Source organism: Phyllostomus discolor, chromosome 6, assembly GCF_004126475.2.
Source record: "Phyllostomus discolor isolate MPI-MPIP mPhyDis1 chromosome 6, mPhyDis1.pri.v3, whole genome shotgun sequence".
NCBI classification, from domain to species: domain Eukaryota; kingdom Metazoa; phylum Chordata; class Mammalia; order Chiroptera; family Phyllostomidae; genus Phyllostomus; species Phyllostomus discolor.
The window spans coordinates 169,025,578-169,045,342 of NC_040908.2; the positions used below are offsets into that span (position 1 = coordinate 169,025,578).

The following is a 19,765-nucleotide window of genomic DNA, read 5'->3' on the forward strand; positions in this document are numbered from 1 at the left end:
AAGCAGCCCAGCCTATGCTCTGTCCTGTTGCTTCTTCTACCCTAAGCCCGTCCTTGTTTCACTGCGCCCGCCCTTAATAAACACTCCCCAAATCACCCGGACCGGTGCTGTGACACCTTCCCTGCGGAAGTCAAGAACACACACACTACCAGCCCAGCCCCAGGCAGGCCCCGAGGGTAACAACACTACAGGAAAAAACATCGAGTTGCGGAAGCACATTAAGGTGCAATTTATGGGGAAGTGTGGAATAAAATAGAGGGGTGGGGACAGGGGCCAGGCCTGCCCCTACACCAGCGCTCCGGGACCTGGCGACCAAACCCTCCGCCTGTTGGGGTGCAGGGCGCGGGTGCAGAGGGCTCCGGTGCAGCCGGCTCCGGTGCAGCCCACCCCCTAGCAACCAGACACTGACGGGCCTCCCACATTGCGCAGGCGCAGCCTGGTTCCGTGGGCGGGGCTGGACGGTCCGGGAAGCGGGGCTAGGCGACGGGCGGGGCGGGGCTGGGCTACGCAAGAGCCAGGCGCGGACAGAGAGATCGAAGCTGGAGGCAGGGCGAGCACCAAAGGGGCGGGGCGGAGCGTGGAGGTCTGGGGGCGGGGCGAGACGCGGGAGGAGCGCTCAAGGCGTGGGGCGGGGCTAGCATGGGGTGGACGGGGCGGCCAAGGGGTGGAGCCTGACGTCCTGGCTCTGAGGTCCAATCTCCGCCAGGTCCACCCTGCGGGGCGGGACCGCCGGGAAGGGCATGCGCGGGCGCAGCCGGTTTTTGTGGGAGAGAAGGACTCACAGTACGGCCGGCCTTCTGCCCAGGCGACTGTGGCCAGCATGGGCCGGAAGGTGACCGTGGCTACCTGCGCGCTCAACCAGTGGGCCCTGGACTTCGAGGGCAATTTGCAAAGGATATTAAAGAGTGAGTCTGGGACACTGGGCGGGGTGGGGGGCGGAGCAAAGGGCCCGACTGGCTTGCTTTTGACCTGGAGAAGCTCTCGGAGTGGGCGTGGGGACAGATAATGGATAATGACCACGCTCGTGTGAGTGCCCAGGCCCTCCTCGAAGGGTGGAGGGGACGTTTACAGTGCCTGGGGACACGTGGTGCGTATACCTGGTAAGAAAAGCCTGGTCGTGGAGTGCAGATGAGGGGCTTGGTGCATACCTGTCCTCTGGTATCTCCGGGGTCGCATGTGTGGTATCTGAGTTAAGCTGCCCGTCCTCGGAGGTGTGTAAGGGGAGACGGTGGGCAATCACTGGAGAGGATGTTGTGAAATGTCCGACAGTGGGTGGTCTGTGGTGCCTGAGGACCTTCCTGCCGGTGGGCCGTGGGAGAAGCAGCCCCAAGAGTGGGGTGGAATGAAGGTGAGCCGGCAAGCCGAGCGGCCAGGTGTGGTCTTCATGTAGTGGGATCGACAGAGAGTCGTCGAGGGAGCTGGCTCACCATCACGAGTAAACGCTTTCACCGCTTCTGCCTACCCCGGGGCGGCCCGGCAGGGGTGGCCGCCCAGCGAGTCTGGTCCTCAGCTGCTCACTGCAGGAGGCTTGCCAAGAGCAGCAAAAATGGAAAGATTCTGGCAGCGACGTCTTATCAGCCAGGTGCCTGGAACCTTCATCCTTTTTGTTTTGTTCAATATCAGCAGGCTGTCATCCCACCAGAACTCAGAGCAGATCTGGTTGGGGGAAGAGAGGTGTGCTGGGGTGGCCGCTGAGCCAGCCTCTCCCACGCTGCCCTGGGGGGCTGCTGGCCCAACCCAGAGGGTCACTGTGCCTGCCCCTGGCTGGTGCCTCCAAGCCCTGCCCTCTCCCTGTGTTGCACCTTCCGCGTTTGCTTGTTAATGAGCTACCAGGGAGTGGCTTCCTCCTCCCTCCATGGTGCTGCGGTCAGCCGGGTTCTCGCTCCTTGCAGGGGTCACCGGTCCCCTGGGAGACGCCATCCGCAGTGGCATCAGGGCAGGGAGGTCCCGAGTGCTTTTGTGTGTTTTCATCTGCAGCAGAGCGCTTATCTGCTTTTGAACCTACAGGGGGCGCTGAAGTGGCCTCTCTCTCTCTCTCTCTCTCCACATAGGCATCGAAATTGCCAAACAGAAGGGAGCAAAATATAGGCTTGGACCAGAACTGGAAATATGGTGAGAGCAGAACTCTGAGGCGCCCCAGGCTGGGCAGGGAGGTCTCTGCATCAGCTGCCCTCAGCCCTCGGGGTGCGGAAGGAGGGGCGGCCCGGAGGAGACCCTCAGAAACCGGCGAGGGGCCTGTGCCCACCCCCAGCTCAGGGAGCTGATTCTCCCCGCCTGGCCGGTAAAGGCAGGGCTGCTTCTCGGAACCAACACCCGTCCCAGGGCGTCCGTTCCCTGTTTGGCCGCAGACAGGTTGCGGTCGGTGGTCTCGGCCCCTTTCCGTAAGTGAGCGTAGTGACTGCTGTGGGCTGCCTTTGTGCGCAATCGGCGACTCCTTGGTTTCCTCCTAGCCCCGTCTTCAGAAATAACCGATGAGTTGCCACACTAAGAGTCCTACAACCCCAGGTTTCTTCCAGAATGTGGGTGTCTGCTGCCCCCTGGGCTTCCCCGGGCTCCCATTGGTCTCTGGGGTCCTGCCCAGCCGTGGAGCCTTCGCTCCTCCTTGTCCCGGGCCTGCCGGTACCCTGGGGCCTTGTATTAGTTTTGGGTTGCCGAACACCGTTCCACAAGCTGGGTGTTCTAGAACAGACAGGTTCATTCTCTCGCAGATCTTCCTCCCAAGGTCGTAGGGGAGGCCCCCCGAGTCTTAATGTCCAATAACATGCCCATTTTCTGTAGCAGCGATTCCAACCTAGGCTGCATGCTAGAGTCACCTGGGAGCTTCCAGAAGGTCCCTCGCTGGGTCGCACCTGGCACATCTCACCGATTGGCCCCTGGGCCCTTTCCCCGCCCTTATTCAGAAATAACCACTTAGTTGCCACATGACCGTGTGTCCCTGGGGCTCACCGTCTGTCCCCTCCCTCCTTCCCTCTGCAGCGGCTATGGATGCTGGGATCACTACTACGAGTCCGACACCCTCTTGCATTCGCTGCAAGTCCTGGCTGCCCTCTTGGAGTCTCAGGTCACCCAGGACATCATCTGTGATGTGGGAATGTAAGTGCCCACCGGAGTGATGACAAGAAAGCTCAGAAAGAGGGAAGTTCAAGGGCGAGATACATCCAAGGCTGCCCTAGCCTCAGGGCGGCAGCCCCTGGAAGGACCCCTGAGGGGACGACGGACTCTCTGTCGGCTTAGGAGGCTGTGCCCCATCTTGGAGTCTGTGCCTTGGCAGAACCCACCTCGGATTTTTAACTTGGGTTTGAGGAAGCCGCCCCGCAGCCTCGGATTCTCTGCAAGGGCCCGAGAGCGCCTCAGATGGAAGTGGAGAGAGATCCATGCGTTTGCTGACACACACACGCGCCCCCTCTCTCCACAGGCCCGTGATGCACCGGAACGTGCGCTACAACTGCAGGGTGATATTTCTCAACAGGTAGGCGGTCGCCAGGACTGCAGGGACCCGAGTGCTCTCCGAGTGCTCTGGGGGCTGTGACGTGGTCCCTGGGAGGTGTCTTTGGGGCGCCAGGCAGAAGTGACATTATTTCCCCCGTCCCTGCCACGACCACGCGGGCACCTTTTAAGGTGCTAGAAAAAGAGAGACCACAGGGTGGGGTTTGGCGACGCACGACCCTGTTGCCGGGTCGGTCTCGGGAGCATGGGTTTCTACCCGGCCCCTCGCAGACCCGCGGAGTGATACCTGTCGGGGCTCGTGGTCCACGTCAGGGCTGGATGGGTCCGAGGGCTGCTCCCCGTTACCCGGAGTGTCCGTCTCAGGGACACTCTTGTCCCCTGCCTGTAGGAAGATCCTGCTCATCAGACCCAAGGTGGCCTTGGCAAACGAAGGGAACTACCGCGAGCTGCGCTGGTTTACCCCATGGTCCCGGAGCCGGTGAGTGTGGGTTCCTGGGGCACGGGAGTGGCCTGGTGACCACTCCTCGGGAGTGTGTGATGCATCTGCACCGTGGGTGGCGGTGTAGTCCAGGTCGTGGGGGAGGGGCATGGCAAAGCCCCTTACCTGTCATTTAGGTGTGGCTGTTGTGCGGCTGCTGATTAGACTGTAGACAGTTCGTCACCGGCATAAAACTCGAGCATCCTTGGGGATCGCTGCTCACTTCGCTTGTCCGTCAGTGTTTTTCCGCTCCAGCCCTTCATCGGTGGGGCGGGTCCTTCTCCTGCGGGCTGTCCCACCGTGGCCCTGGCCTCCACCTGACTTCTGTCCATTTGTGACAACCCAGAATACCTCCAGACATTGTCGCATGTCCCCGGGGGCACAGTCAACCCTGGTGGAGAAACCTGGCCCTGTATTCTTGTTACGGCCGGTCCTATTTATGTATATATTGTTGCCGCTGCTGTAAATGGAAGCTTTGCGTGTCATGGTTCAGCAGTCTGTATTTTTAGGGAGGAAGCTGGGATCCTCTGTGTCGCTTTTGTAACCAACTGGCCACCTTTGTGCGTTCCCTTATCGTGTCTGGTAGTCACTCTGCTGGCTTCGTACAACTGATTTTGCTTCTCCTTTCCCATACGGACGCCTCTCGGCCCATTTCCGTCACAGCGCTTGCTGGCCGGCGTTTCTGGAGTGAGTTCTAGAAACTTTCCAGAGCAGCTGTCTTTGATGGTGGGTGTTTGTGTTTTTCTGCCAACTTGACTTGGAAAGTTCCCTCCGTTTCTGCTTGGGTTCCAGATTTGTACCCAGCTCTGGCTCTCCTCACTTTGGGGTTTAAGGACTGGGCATGGACGTTGAATGTGTCACCTGTCATCCCAGCATCTGTTGGGATGGCTATAAAGTAACTCTTTGCGGTTCTGGAAAAAACTCCAGATGAATGTGGCAGATTAAACTCTGATTCGGGTTGCTAATGTCTATTCCGGATCTTCCTTTTTTTCTAGCTTTGGGTGCCAGCATTGTGCTAGTTTAAAAACATTTTTTTAAATTGTTTTCCCTGCTCTGAACACTTTACAAATTATGGGAATGGCATATCAGGGAATAAGGTGACTAAAATTCTCTTTAAAAGTCCAAATTTAGGAATATTGTATCAAACCTGTGTACTGTAAATTATTTCTATTGAGGTACGAATAATGTATCGGTCAAGTACGGGTTTTCGGTGCTTTGTGTCTGGCAGCTGCTGGGGTTGTGGTAGCCCCGCCCCGCCTCCTCCGCCCCCCCCCCGCCCCCCCCCCCGCCCCCCGCAGCAGGAGCACCTCCTGGTTTGGGCTTCAGGCGGAGTCACACGTGTGGTGTGTTCTGTCCCAGTTGGTTCCTCGTGCTAACCTGATGCTTTGAGATTCCCCCAGTGGTCTGCTCCTTTGTATAGTGCAGATACTCTGCTTTTTTTAATGTAAAATTCAGTTTTAAACGTCTTAAATAGTTCCATGAACTTGATAGCGAACCAGACCGCCACTCGCTCCGCCTGGTTCCCAGCCCTGCTCCCGCCCAATTTCATCTGCTCCCTTCTCCCGGACCCTCGGGGTCTCGCCTCGTATTGGGAGGATGCGCACACACTGCCCCCCGGGGCCTTCCGCCTCCGGAAGAACAGGGCTTGGCCCAGAGAGCCCCCCTTCAGTCTCTGCGCCCCGTCTTGCTGACGTGGACCCTCAGGGTTTTCAGGTGGAGTCGCAGCTCGGTGTTTGTGGACTCGCTTCTGTACAAGTCCACGGCTGAGCCGCAGGCTGTGCTCTGAGTGTGCCTGGCATGCCCGTTCCTCCTGCCAGCTGTCCCGTCCCTGTCACCTTCCGTCTCGGCTGTCTGGGCCCACTGCGCCCTCCAATCCTAGCCCGCCAGGGCTCCGGGCCTGCTGCACGGCGGTCACCCCTTCCCGTCACCGTTCCGGGGCCTGCCTCTCCCTGCGCGTGATCAGCTCCTGTGTCTTGTCCTTCCCTTTCAGCCGCTCGCTCGTGGGAGCCCGGCTTCCCCTGATCTGTGAGGGTGGCTCCACCGAGCAGTGCACTCAGTTCTGAGAGAGCGTCAGCCCCTCCGGCTGCAGGGCTCGGTCCCACGAGCCTGCCCCCACCCCCCGCTTCTGACACCAACTGCTAGTCCAGGGGTCACCTGGGCTTCTCTGGTCAGCTGGCTGTAGAGCGGGGTTTCCCAGGACCCCCGCCTTGGGTTCGATTAATTCGCTAGAGCAGCGCGCAGGACTCAGAGAAACATTTAGTCGCTAGATCACCGGTTTGTTCTGAAAGGGCGTGACGCAGGAACAGCCGGGTGGAAGGGACGCTGGGGCAAGGCGTGGGTGCAGGGCGGAGCCTCCACGCCGTCTCCAGGGCCCACTGTCCCCACACCTCCGCGTGCTCCCCGACCCAGAAGCCCCCCGAACGCCGTGCTGTGGGTTTTGTGGAGGCCTCAGGCCACAGGCACGGTCAGTTATTAAATCATTGGCCTCAAACACTACAGTGAAGGATCCGAGTGTCGACCTTTGAGACGATACCAGGTCGTGTTTTTGTGACCTTGGGGCGGGAGAGGAGTCTGTAGTCGTGTTCCTCCGTTCTGAGGACCGCGGCCTGCCGTACGTGCCGCGTGCGCGTGTGTTGCTGAAGATTACTGTTCGGGATGTACAAGGCTCCGTGAATCAGTAAGAAAAAGCCAAAAGAAAGAAATCCAATCGAAGAAGCACAAGAAGAAGAAAGAAAGAAACAGACCAGCACACAGGTCGCAGAGGGGGAAACCCGTAACTACGCGGAGAGACGGTACCGTGGCCGTGGACCAGGTGCACTGGGATCCCAGTGAGATACCTGTGTGGCCCGCGGGGCTAATGAGGTGAAGTGGTAGAGAACACAAGGCTGCCGGCAAAGGAGCCTCCCCACCTCGCTGGGAGAAACACTTCAGGAAACTGAGGAGGGGCAGGTGCCCCCACCGCCACCGCCATCCACGGCCAGCTGGGACCCAGGGACGTGGGCCGGCATCACCCAGGGCAGGCGAAAGCCAACGACCCTGCGTGAACCCAGAGAAACCTCGAGAAGATAATGTCAGAACAAAAGAAGCGACTGTCACCATCAGCAAACCTACAGACACTCCACGTGCGGTGACAGGGCAGCACCGAGCCAGTGGGGTCTGGGTGTCCCGCCCCCTTCATCAGTGAGGGACAGAAGCCAGACCCCTCTTTTTAAAATGACTTAAGTCAGAGAGGGCTTGGAAGTCATCCGGAAGCTCCTGCGGGTTCCCAGAAAGAAGCAGCATGAACGCGGTGTCTCCGTGATGCACCCGTAACAGCAGCCTGTGTGAGGTCACGTCCCTGAACCCTCTGTTTTGGCGGCGCTGCCTTTCGGGGTGGGGGCGGGGGCCCTCAGGTGACTGCGCCTCTGTGTGTGCTCGGCTTCCCGTTGGACTCGTAGACCTTGGACCATTGTTGTTATTTCAGGGACGATACAGGCTTGTAACGTGTGTCCGGTGAATGAAGGGTGATCTTTCTGGGTTTCCCCCGGATTCCCCAATGGGGAACTGTGACCTCCCTGTGGGTCCCAGGTGGGGAGGCCGAGACAGAGGGGGTGGCGCCGATTTGCGGCCTGAGGCCCCTGGGCCCACACGGCCCTCAGCCCGCGCCCTCCCCCTGCAGGCAAACGGAGGAGTACTTCCTGCCCCGGATGCTCCAGGACCTGACAAAGCAGGTGGGTCTCGGGGGCTGAAATGCACTTTTCACTCCAACGTCGCTGCTCGGGGCCGATGGCGGACCGTGTGGGGTGGGAGCCTTCGGGTCAACGTCACAGGACCCCCACAATGTGTGTGGGTGGTAGCCAACAGAGCGGGGCATCCCCTCTCAGTGGAGAGGAGTCCCAGGACCCCGGACAGTGGTGGGTCCCCTCTCTCCTACGTCACGCCTGCTGCCCCCACCCAGGCCCTTCTGAACTGGCAGTCGGGCATGGCGTGGCTCAGGCTGGGGGGAGGGCGTTCTCAGCCAGGACCTGTCACCTCCCAAGGGAATCGGAATGCCCTGGGCACGTTGTAAGGTCATCCGGACCCAGAGTGCAGTGTGTAGGTGTGCGTGTGTGTGTGTGTGTGTGTGTGCATGGCCCCTGGCTGAGGACGGGTTGCAGGAACTGGCCCCGGCAGCCGTGGGTTCGAGGTGCCGCCCTGCCCTGGACGTGGCCGCCCCTCGTGGTTCATGGAGGTGGCTCTTGAGGACGGATGCGCCTGCATGCTGCATCTGGGCCTGCCGCGCAGGAGCTGGGCGGCCTTCATCAGGTTTCTGGGACTTCGCAGGCCTCAGCTGGGTCATTTGTGACAAGGGGGCGGGGCTATGTCCTAGTGACACCGTCAGGTGTGCAGACAACGCCGAGAAAGTGCTCAGTGCCATGCCGGGCCAGGAGGAGCCCCTGGTAGTGGGGGCGGCTGCTGTGAACAGCCACGCTCACGGTGGCCATGCGTGCTCGTGGACACGTCCAGAGCTGAGCCAGGGCCCCTCAGCCACGTAAGCTCCATGGCACCTCCGAGCCTGGCTCCTGGCTCGAGAATGTGTGGCCCGAGGCCCTTCGGGTCAGCAGGGAGGTGCCAGCTGCCGCCCGGCCACCTGGGCGGGGCACACTCCAGGTACAGGACACATCGGGGCACAGAGCAAATCGCCGGCCTTCGTGAAAGTCTTCTGAGAGACGCCCAGGGTCCTGGGCCGGTAGGCGGCCCAGGCGGCGACGGCTGAGGAGTGCCGTGTGGACTTGCCCCCCGCCTGCAGGAGACCGTGCCCTTCGGGGACGCAGTGCTGGCCACCCAGGACACCTGCATCGGCAGCGAGATCTGCGAGGAGCTCTGGATGCCCCACAGGTCAGTCCCCCCGCCCCACGCTCCCCCTGCCCTCACCGGGAGCGCTGGGGACTGGCAGACATCCCGGAGCCCTGGCCCGGGGCTCTGGAGACACCCGGGAGCTGCTAAGGCTCGGGGGGCGGCCTGGGGATGCTGCCCGTCTGATTCGTCACCCCCTCTGCCCGCAGCCCGCACATCGACATGGGCCTGGACGGCGTGGAGATCTTCACCAACGCCTCTGGCAGCCACCACGTGCTGCGCAAAGCCCACGCCAGGGTGGACCTGGTGACCATGGCTACCACCAAGGTGGGCACGGGCTGGGGCACGGGAGCCTTCGGGTACCTAGGCCGGCGCTTTGAGTTTCACGCACACGCGAGTCCCTGTGCCTAGCACAGGGCGTGGCCTGTGTGTGACAGCCACTCGGTGCTGTGGCTGTGGCCCGGGTCCCACAGGCACTCTCTCATTCCTCTTCGGGAGTGCACCTGCCCAACCCCGTCCAGCCCTCAAGGCCACTCCCCCACCCCCGAGGCAGGCGCTGTGGTCATTCCCCCCCAGAGCAGTCTGCGGGCACATAGCGGACAAGTGGCCTCAGGGCTCCCGGGTCTTTGACCACCACACTGTGTCCGGGACAAGTGAGTGACACAGTGACCGGGAGCTGGGCCATGCCGCCTGCCCGTTGGCATCTTCGGGGGGAGCTCAGGGAGCGCCCTCGTGGTCACCACTCTTGTCGGCGATGCCGTGAGAACCGCGTTGTGCGCTCACTCACGGGACAGGTTTGCCTCAGCGGTCACTCTCGGGTTTGGATCCGTCCTCTCTGCACCCACGCACCCCTCCTGTCTGACGGAGGTGCCAGCGCCTGCCTTGGGGGGCCGTTCGGGGGGGACGTAGACGTGCTCGTCACGCCTGGGGCCCCGGAAGGCCAAGGGCATGGTCGCCGCACGGCTGTGTGCCTCCCCGAGCGTGTGCGTGTCTTTCCTGCTGGGGACACTGCTCGTGAGCTGGTGGGAAGGGGTCTGCGGGCCGCAGGGGCAGGCGGAGGCCCAGGTGACGCAAGCCGGCGGCTCCGCGTTTTCCAGAACGGAGGGATCTACCTCCTGGCCAACCAGAAGGGCTGTGACGGGGACCGGCTGTACTACGACGGCTGCGCCATGATCGCCATGAACGGCAGCGTGTTCGCGCAGGGCTCCCAGTTCTCCCTGGATGATGTGGTGAGGCGCCCGTGTGCATGGTGGGGGGCGGGGGGCAGTCCCCTCCCAGCCAGGGCTGCTCCAAGAGCCCGTCTTCTCATTCCCCCACCGACAGCCGGGGGATCTGGTGTGGGTCCCTGGGGGTGTCCTTCCTGCTTGCTTCCCTGCACCTGCTCGGTGGGAGAGGAGCCCCCACCCGAGTTTACAGGGACAGTCCCCACGCTGCACACGCCCCCAACACGGGGCAGATAAAGTCCACAGCAGTTTATCAGCCGCACCTGTGCGCCACCCAGGGAGCGGGACCCCGCCCCATGCACAGTCTCCCTGCAGGGTGAGTGGGGGAGGCGTCATAGGAGCAAGAAGGTGGGCGACCATGGTCCCCTCCCCCGAGCCTGTGAGGGGCATGTTGGATCATTCCACGGCTGGCGGCCACTGGAAGCCAGGACACGGGCTAAGCGGACAGACGAGAAGGTCCTTGTAGAGACTGTGTCGCTCTCACCTCTGCTTTTGTGGAGCCAGAATGAAGGAAAACGGTGGCCATTGCCCCAAACAGACGTGGGTTCTGATTATGCACACACGACGGGGGGTCCCTGGGCCCCGGTGGGCGGGCTGGGCCTAGGCTGGGGCCATCTGTCCGGGTGACAGAGCCCCCTCACGGTCTCTGGACCCAGCTGCCTTCGGCACTCGTACTTTGGGGACCAGTGTTGGAACTGGGTTCCAGCAGCAGGCACACTGGTCCCCCGAGGAAGGCCTCCTAACTGTCCCCTGGGCTCTGCTGTCCGAGTGACAGCACCCTCAGAGGCCCCCTGTGTTCAGGATTAACCGCGACAAAGAGGAAGGGTTTGAATGGACGGATCGAATCCACGCAAGTGGCTGCGTTTCCTTTCGTCCAGGTCGGTTTGGACCGGACACTCGGCCTCATGTCAAAGCTGCAGGTGCCTTGGCATGGACTTGACCGGCAGGTGGGGCGGGGTCCCCCATGCCAGGGTACACAGGTGTGCAGGTCGCACCCAGGCCTCCAAATCAGCGCCCGGGGGTCCTGAGTCATGGCAACAACCGACGTGATTCTTACGCACGCCAGCATCGGAGGACCTTTGCCTCACGTTCCCCGGGGGCCTTGCGAGCTGGACTTTTCTGACTCTGCCCCAGTGTTCAGGGATGGAGGTGGCGTCCCTGCCCTCAGGCCAAAGGCAGTGCCGTCTCGCCACCTCCTCCATGGTCTGCCTAAGGTGACCAGGGAAACCAGCGCGTGGGGTCACCGCAGCTGTCCCACCGGCTACCCTGCACCGAGCACAAAGCTATGCCGGGCACACGCATCTCATGTCCGTCTGCAAACCGACCTCGTTGTGGGGAGAAGTGGGATGGAGCCTTCTTCTCGTGAGGAGGGTCACGCCCTCCAGGGTCTCTTTGTTTTCAAGTGGCTTCACGCTTTCTTAGGCTTTGTCTTGTCAGAAGCATGGTGGCTTCGGTGACCCACCTCTTGGGAAATGACAGGAGAAGCGAAGAATGCGTGAGCGCCTTATTCTCTTTCTCTTGATGGGTGTTTGCAGCTTGAGTCAGGCCCAGGGTTGACAGAGGCAGCTGTCCACAGGCCTAGTGGCAGGAGCGGGGTGGCCACAGCCATCCGGTGTCACCCATAGGTGTCCTACCCTTATGTGTAATGACACAGCATTCTAGTAATATAATTTGATTAGGATTTTTTTGTAAAGGAAGGAATACATTTGCAAGTTAAAACCTTTGTTTTTTCTGCCATATATTGCAAGTGAGAGATTCCCTACCCCCCCCCCCAACTTTATCTGGGGTAGGAGACACAGAAGCATCACCTCCTGTAACACAGGTGGCTCACTGGGGCCAGGACCCTGGCATGGGTCACAGGGCTCTGGCTCCACCTCTGTGCCATTCCCCAGCTCAGCCATCCTCTCTGTGGGCCTCATTCTCAGAGTGCCTCTCCTCCTGGTCACAAAACAGCTGCGGCAGCTCCAGCCATTGCATCTCCACACAGCTGCGTTCAAAGGCACAAAAGGGGCCCTTGCTCCCGTGTGCCTTTTTAAGCTGTCTCACAAGCCCGCAGCAGACATTTATTGACAGAATCATGTCCTGTACGGAGGTTCTAGTGGCAACAAGAGGGCACAGCTTTGGGGAGGCAACGGTCTTCCCCTCTCCCTGGGCCCCTAGACTCCACGCAGCCCCTGCCCCAGCCTCGGAAGCCGAGACCCATCCCTGAGCACTCTGGCACACCCACTGAAGTGGTCCAATCACACGTGTGAGTGGAAAAACCAGGAAGTCACATTTTCTCTTTGAAACCCCTCCCCCAGGAAGTCCTCACCGCCACGTTGGACTTGGAAGACGTCAGAAGCTACAGGGCAGAGATTTCCTCTCGAAACCTGGCGGTACGTGGATGCCCCAGTAGGATGCCGGCCGCAGACCCGGAAACGTTTTTATTTTTTAAATGACAGCGTCATCAAGGTACCAGGTCTGTGCCACAGAGTCGCTGGGTTAAGCCCTTGACTCGGGGGGTGGGGGGTTTAGAGCGTTCACACACACCCCAGGCAGCCGTCACCACTGTCAGTGTCAGCACATTCCAGCACCCCAGAAAGGAACCCGGACCGCTCGCCCCCGCCCGCCCCGGGCAGCCACCACTCTGCTGCCTGTCTCTGTGCATCTGGCCGCTCTGGACGGTCCCTGTGCAGGGACTCACACCACGCGTGGTCCGCTGTGGCTGGCTTCCCACTGAGCAGAGTGTGCCCAGGGCCCACCCCTGCTGTGGCCAGAGTCGGGGCTTCATTGCTTTTGGTGGCCGGGTAATATTCCACCGAGGGGCAGGCCACACTGTGCGTGTCCCCTCACCCGTGGACAGCCACGGGGAGTTGCCACCCTCGTGCGCGGCGAATATGCTGCCGGGAAGACGCGCCGACGTTTGGGTGCGGGCTCAGCTCCCACTGCTCCGGACCACATACCGGGGGTGGGATGGCTGGGCCACGTGGTCCTTCTTTGCTTTGATCACTTTCTGCCCCGTCTTGCATTCTGACCAGCAACGTGTGCCTGAGGGCTCCGACCCCTCCATGTCCCCGCCCACACTGTGACCGTCTGGGTGGAGGGTCTCCCTCTGCGGCTGTGCTGGGCACGTCCCACTGGCTGACAGAGGCCGGCTCTCGGTCCCTGTCTGGGCCCTGTGACGGTCTCGGTGCCGAGGGGACATCATTGGTCGTGACTCTCCATCGACAGGCCAGCAGGGTGAGCCCCTACCCCCGTGTGAAGGTGGACTTTGCCCTCTCGTGCCACGAGGACCTGCTGGAGCCGCTGTCCGAGCCCGTGGAGTGGAAGTACCACAGCATCGGCGAGGAGATCAGGTGGGTGGCCTTCCCACGCAGGAGGGGCCTGTGGGCTGCCCCCTCCACCCTGCCCTGCGCCAGGCGCCGCACGGAGCAAACGCCGTGGCTGGTTTTCAGGAGCCGCCTGGGGAGCCGCGTGGTTAGGAGGCCGCCGCGCCTCCCGGGGCCGAGAGCGTGGGCGCTGCGGCCACACCACCCTGTGCCGCCCCCAGCTCGGACGCTCCCTCACACTGAGACCTTGAGACAAACGCTCTGTCCGGTCCTTTCTGCATCTCACTCAGTTTCCCCGTTTCAAACGGGACCAAAGGCAGGACCTGTCTGCCAGGGCTGTTCTGAGACTTAAAATGCATCCGTTCGGTTCCGTGCTTAAAGGGGCCAGCGTCCCGAGAGCCCAGTGCTGCCGGCGGCTCTCACCGGCCCAGTCCCCAGGCGCCTGCCCCACAGGAGCTGCGGCCAGGGCGGCACTTCCCGCACCCAACGCTCCCCGCACCGTTTCTCCCCAGCCTCGGACCCGCTTGCTGGCTCTGGGACTTTTTAAGACGCAGCCAACAGGTAAGAACGCAGGGTCTCACCAGCCGAAACCACTCCTTTGCCAGTGGGTTTGCGTTGGCTCTATGGCGGGTTTTATAGTGGTTTTGTTTTAAACTGTAAGCAACCCAAAGCATGTCTTCCTCTGGCTTCCTCGGGAGCCTGGTCTACCCCAGCTGGGGGCCGAAGGGCACCACGGTCTGGCTCTGTGTGTGGCCTGGCAGCTCCTGCCCAGCTGTACTCACCATGGAGCATGCGCTGTCTCAATGGGAGGCCTCTGCCCTCTAGAAATGCACAGTGGGGTGCCCCAGGCTCCTCCTCCCTCCCCCAGTGGGAGCTCGGACGCCTGTGAGCCTTTCTGTGGGTGCTCACCAGTTTTGTGGATGAAGTGGGGGCTGAGCTCTGGGCGTGCCGCATCTCTGGGGCTGTGCTCACCCTCTCTGGGGCTGTGCTCACCCTTGCGTTTGGTTGGCCCGCTCCAGGGAGGCTTTTTCCTGCCCCTGAGTGGCGGGGTGGACAGCGCGGCCACCGCCTGTCTCGTCTACTCCATGTGCCACCAGGTCTGCGAGGCTGTGAAGAATGGAAGTAGGTGGTGTCGGGGGCTCGGGCTGCCCATGAGGGGAGCAGGGGACAGACCCGGGGTGGGGGCGGCACGGGCGGAGGAGGCTCTGCGGGCCCTGCCGAGATGTCCCCATCATGCCCAGGGCCTGGGGCCCGGGCACAGCGAGGCCTTCCATGTCCCTTCCCAGGGCTTTGGGCCGGCGTCTGCCGCTGCTCTCGCCGGCAAGGCCTGGTACAAAGAATGTGAGCTTTGAACATCAGGCCAAGTTCAAATCCACCACCATGTATCTTGGCATTGGACATCCCCTAGTGACAGATCCAAAAAGTGGGGTGACTCTACTCATGTGACGAGGCTCCTGGGGCGATGCAGAGGGACGCTCCTGCACAGCGAGGGGCCGCTGACCTTCCGCGTGGCCGTTTGCAGACCAGGAGGTGCTGGCGGACATCCGGGCCGTCGTGAACCAGGCCAGCTACACCCCCGAGGACCCCCGCGAGCTCTGCGGGCGCGTCCTCACGACCTGCTACATGGCCAGCGAGAACTCCTCCCAGGAGACCAGCGACAGGGCCAGAGACCTGGCCCAGCAGATCGGAAGGTAGAGTTGTCACTGCTGGTGGCACAGGCCGGTGGCTGTGACCATGGGAAGCCGCGCCTGCGACCAAGTTTGTGGTTTCGCTGCCTCTGGGCTCGAGCCAGGTTCTAGGGAGCCCACGTATCCGTTTCACCCCGAATCCAAGCTGTCTGCTCTCCTCCTCCTTCCTATCCCAGTGTCCCAGCCTCGGGCGGCCTGGGCTGACGTGGGCAGGCCTGACCCCCGCAGCGGCGTGGAGGGCCCTTGAGGACACGGGGCTGTGTGAACGGGCCAGACACGCAGGGAGGACGCGGTGTGGGTCATTTCTGTGCCCCGCCCGGCACAGGCAAGGCCACAGAGAGCGGGAGCGGGCTCGTCGTCGTCGGGGGCTGGACGAGGAGAGCGGGTGGTGGCAGCTCTCGAGTCTCCTCCCGGAGTGAAGGAACCTTCCGGAGTGAGACAGAGGCGGTGGGTGCACAGCCATGTGGGTGCACCGGATGCCGCTGAGTCGTGCACTCGGGGATGGTCACCATGACGAGTTCCGGGGCACGCGTGTGCTGTTGTGTGCTCACGCCTGCCCCGCCCGCCCTCTCGCCTCGCAGCCACCACATCGGCCTCGGCATCGACCCCGCCGTGAAGGCCGTCCTGGGCATCTTCAGCCTGGTCACAGGGAAGAGGCCGTGCTTCGCGGCCCACGGGGGAAGCGGCAGGGAGGACCTGGCCCTGCAGAACGTGCAGGTGGGTCTGCGTGTGTGCATGTACGTGTGTGAGCGTGTGAGGCAGCATGAGCGTGTGTGTGTAAGTGTGCAAGAGTAGGGTGTCTGAGGGGTTGTGTGGCGAAGGTATTTGTAAGTGTGGCAGTGAGTGTGGTGGGAGCAGGAGTACATGCTTGTGCACAAGGGTGTGTGTGAGGGTGTGAGGTGTCTGAGCATGTGTATGCATGTGTGAAAGTACATGTGAGCATGACTGAAAGTTTCAGAGTGAGATGTGGCTGTCATTGTGATTGTATGTGTGGGTTGTGAGCATTGGTGAGTGCATGAGTGTGTAAGAATGTGTGTGCATGGATGAGTGGGTGAGAATCTGTGCATTGGTGGGAAGGAGTGTGAGTGTGCACAAGAATGCATGCGTGTGTGTGTGGTCTGCACCTTTGCTGAGTGGCTCAGCCACTGCCCCCCAGTGGCCTGCCTCATGGGCGCTGGGCTGGATGTTGGGGGCTGCTGGAGGCAGAGGGGGGTCCTGGAGGCAGAGGGGGGTCCAGCTGCTTGGTGCTGTCCTCTTGGTCCCCCTCCTGCTGGACATTGGTGTCCTTCCTCTCCTCCAGAAGCGCCAGGGGTGATGGGAGTGGGCCGAGGGGCTGAGATGCCCCCTGGCTGCCTTGGCAGCCCAGTCCCGCCCCCAACACCCGGCCCCAGGCTTGGGCTCTCCTGTCTTTGCCTGGGCCGCCGCAGAGCACAGGGGTGCGTGGAGATGCGGCACCCCAGACGCCCACGCGGGGCTGCTGGCCATCCTCTCTGCACGCTAGAAAGCCGAACGTCTCTGCCTCTCTGTTTTCCAGAGGGTGCTCGGGGACAGCCTCTCTCTCGAGCTGGGACGGGCCGTGGTGTTCGCCCCGCGCCCCCACGTATGTGCCCTGCACAGGGTCACGTTCCCCCTCCTGTCGTCCAGGCTCGGCTGAGGATGGTCATCGCCTATCTGTTCGCTCAGCTGAGCCTCTGGTCCCGAGACGCACGGGGTGGGCTCCTGGTGCTCGGATCTGCCAACGTGGACGAGAGGTGTGTAGGTCCCGCAGGTGCGGTGGGGGGTCCCGAGCACCCTGCATCTCAGAGGGGGAGTGCTCCCCGAGGCACAGTGGGGGTGTCACGTCATCCGGTGTCACTCAGGGTACACGTGTGGCTCCTTTGGTGGCACCAACACTCCAGCATCTCAAGATATGGCAGGCGAGGAAACTGCTCCTCCCCAGCCGACCCCCCCACCTGGCTCCGGGCTTTTCAGGCTGTGCCTCCAGCCTCTGCAGGCGCCCACGCCCCTTGGCCCGTGCACCCTCCCTGCCCTGCCGGGCCCGGCCGGCACTTTCCTCCTCGGTCACAGCTCCCTCCAACTCTGACCCTGCCTCCCTGTTCCGCTTCTCGGACACTGTGGTTGCACTGGGGCCGCCCAGGAATCCAGGATCAAAGCTTCCTCTCTGGTCCCACCATCGTCACTGCTGCAGGGCCCCTTTGCTCTGTGGCGTCCAGCATCCACGGGCCCCAGGGATTGGGACGTGGGCCTCTTCGGGGCCACTCTTCGTCGACTACAGCAGGTGGCCCTGCTGCCCTCGGCTCAGCCCCCGTGTGCGCCGAAGCCCCGAGCTCCTCCCCCCACACACAGTCTGCCCCAGCCCAAGTAACTCCCCTCCCAAGTGCCAAGCTCGGGCTCCACGGGCCCCTGGGGGAAGCCAGCCTCGGGGTCCCAGGCCCCCCATTCCCGGCACCTGCAGACCCCAAGGTCAGCTGCATGGAACCCTGTGTCCTCCCTCGCTGCAGCCTCCTGGGCTACCTGACCAAGTACGACTGCTCCAGCGCGGACATCAACCCCATCGGCGGGATCAGCAAGACCGACCTGCGGACCTTCGTCCAGTTCTGCCTCGAGCGCTTCCAGCTTCCCGCCCTGCAGCGGTGAGGGCTGCCCGCCCGTCCTGGGGCTGGGGCCGGGGCCTCGGCCATGGCCCCGAGCTGTCCAGTGCCTGTCCTGTCCCTGCGCAGCACGGGCCACCCTCGCCTGCTCCACCCATGCCCCTCAGTCCCCACCGCCTGAAGACACAGCCTTGCCTGCCGCTGGCTCTTGGGAGCCTCCGACCAAGACACCCTCTTCCTTCCTTCTCGTGCCCCAGTCCCCTTGGCTCAGGCCAGGGCAGGCGGCTGCCACCTCCCTTGTCCCTGGGTCCCCCTTCCCCTGCTATCCTGAGCCTGGGGGTTCTGATGCAGCTCCCGTGGCCGCGTGGAGGGCAGAGCCTGGTGCTTTCATGGTGTCTGTTGAGCTAATGAGCACCCAGCGGCCGTGACTTACCTGCGTGTCTTGTCCGCAGCATCCTGGCCGCGCCAGCCACTGCAGAGCTGGAGCCCTTGGCCGAGGGACAGGTGTCCCAGACGGACGAGGTAACGGTGGTGGCTCTGTCACCACGCTTCTGCCCTGCCTCCCTGCTCCTGGCGTGTCTGGGCTGGGCTCCCTCACGGCCTCCTTTCTGTCCCAGGGAACCTCCAGCCGGCACCGGGTATCTGTCCTGGAGCCCGGGCTCGGGGTCGGTCTGCTACTGGCCTTTGACATTTTGACTCGGCCGTCTGGAGGCTTGGGCCGGGGAAAGGGTGAGCGTGGGTGAGGGGTGTCTGCATGCGCTGTGGGTGACCCCACAGATGCGTGTGCCTCGGGCTGGCCTTTACCGATCCGGCCGGTTGGGGTCCCAGGCTGTGGCTCTCGGCTGTAGTGGACACTCATGAGAGGGACCGTGGACTGCCGTAAGATCCGTGACAACTGGCCTTCCTGCTTCCGGCCCCTTTGGTCACAAAGATCTGCTCCTGTATCTTCCTCTAAGACCTGTGTGGGTTCAGCCCTTTGTTCCGGCTGCGACCTCGTCGAGTCAGTTTTCGTGAGCGGCGGGAGGAAGGGAGGCGGGGCCGTCCCTCTGCACAGGGACGTCCGGCTGTCCCAGCCTGGGTTGTTGCCGGGACTGTTGTTTCTCCCACTGAATTGCCTCCGCACTGTGGTTGAAAATCAGTTGACTGTGTAGACTCGCGTTTTAATTCTGGCTTCTGCTCCACGGATCCGCGGGCTGTGTTTGCACCAGGACTGCCCGTGTTCCCACGGAGCGGTGTGGCGAGTTCAGAGACCGGGACATGCGGGCCCTGCCCCTTTGTCCCTGGTTTTGAAGGCAATTTTGGAAATTCCGGGTCCCTTGAATTTCTGCTCGGATCCTGAGATCCGCCTGTCAGTTTCCGCCCAAGAAAGGAAACCCAGCTGGGTGTTTGCAGCTGCGGCTGCACAGGCTCCAGGGCTGAGTCAGGTGGACGTGGCCACCCCGGGAACCCTGAGTCTTCCAAGCCCCGACCTCGGGTATCTTTCCAGGTGTGCCGACCTCTGCTAACATCTTCCGGCGCCGGCCGAGCTTTTCAGAGTGCGAGCGTGCGAGCGTGCACTTGTTCTGTTAAATTTGCGGGTTTAGGTGACTGACTTTTGGTGCTGCTGTGAGTGGAATTGTTTTCTGAGCTCCTCTGGGGGCCCGTTGAGCTGGCGTCTCGTCACTGGGCTGTGTCGGCTGAGTTTCCGTTCTGGGCTTCTCGGATTCCCCCTCCGGCCGGCGGGATGTCCCTTCTCTCGCACTTCAGGTTTGCTTTGCTCCCCGCACCCCGCCCCCACCGCCCGTGCCGGTGCTGGAGGTGGGAGGTCAGGTCGTGGATCTGGGTCACTTTGTACACGCAGGTGTGTGCAGCCGTGGCCTGTCTCAGACCGGCCTCACAGCGGCCTCTCCGTTTCGGTGTCCCGGGTCCTCCTTCTCGTTCATCTCAGAACGCGCTCCGATTTTCCTCGGCTTTCTCCTTTGACCCGTCGGCTATTTAGGAGTGAATTTTATCTTTCATTTCTTTTTCCCTTGTCAGTTCCCCAGCTTCCTTTCTGTTGCTGACCTTGTGATTCTGTTCCGTCCTGGTCTGTGGGGCTTTGAGGTCCTCCCACTGGCCGAGGCCAGTTCCACGGCCCCGCCGGGGGGCTATGTGGGGTCCGTCCCGGGGCCACCATGGGGAGAGTGTGGCAGCCGTCGGCCGAGGCTCTGCAGGCGTCCGTGAGGTCCGGGTGGTT

General features: G+C 62.2%; 1 protein-coding gene across 6 annotated transcripts in view; it reads left to right on the top strand.

Moving 5' to 3' along the window:
- Window positions 1-727: 727 nt before the first annotated feature.
- Window positions 728-19,765, top strand: part of NADSYN1 (NAD synthetase 1) — a 38,316-nt gene continuing 19,278 nt past the window's right edge. For 3 of the 6 annotated variants that reach the window (XM_036029835.1, XM_028503884.2, XM_036029834.1), the window contains exons 1-18: window positions 728-905; window positions 2,052-2,112; window positions 2,977-3,093; window positions 3,416-3,469; window positions 3,836-3,925; window positions 7,584-7,635; window positions 8,694-8,782; window positions 8,950-9,067; window positions 9,838-9,969; window positions 12,264-12,338; window positions 13,174-13,298; window positions 13,784-13,832; window positions 14,291-14,393; window positions 14,794-14,962; window positions 15,541-15,676; window positions 16,604-16,710; window positions 17,461-17,592; window positions 18,003-18,072. In XM_036029835.1, the coding sequence (XP_035885728.1) occupies window positions 821-905; window positions 2,052-2,112; window positions 2,977-3,093; window positions 3,416-3,469; window positions 3,836-3,925; window positions 7,584-7,635; window positions 8,694-8,782; window positions 8,950-9,067; window positions 9,838-9,969; window positions 12,264-12,338; window positions 13,174-13,298; window positions 13,784-13,832; window positions 14,291-14,393; window positions 14,794-14,962; window positions 15,541-15,676; window positions 16,604-16,710; window positions 17,461-17,592; window positions 18,003-18,072 (1,764 nt within the window). In that variant the 5' untranslated portion in view covers window positions 728-820. Of the gene's footprint in view, window positions 906-990; window positions 1,101-1,130; window positions 1,675-2,051; window positions 2,113-2,976; window positions 3,094-3,415; window positions 3,470-3,835; window positions 3,926-7,583; window positions 7,636-8,693; window positions 8,783-8,949; window positions 9,068-9,837; window positions 9,970-12,263; window positions 12,339-13,173; window positions 13,299-13,783; window positions 13,833-14,290; window positions 14,394-14,793; window positions 14,963-15,540; window positions 15,677-16,603; window positions 16,711-17,460; window positions 17,593-18,002; window positions 18,073-19,765 lie in introns of those variants that run through there. The other 3 variants (XM_036029837.1, XM_036029836.1, XR_004904055.1) reach the window with 3 other exon arrangements.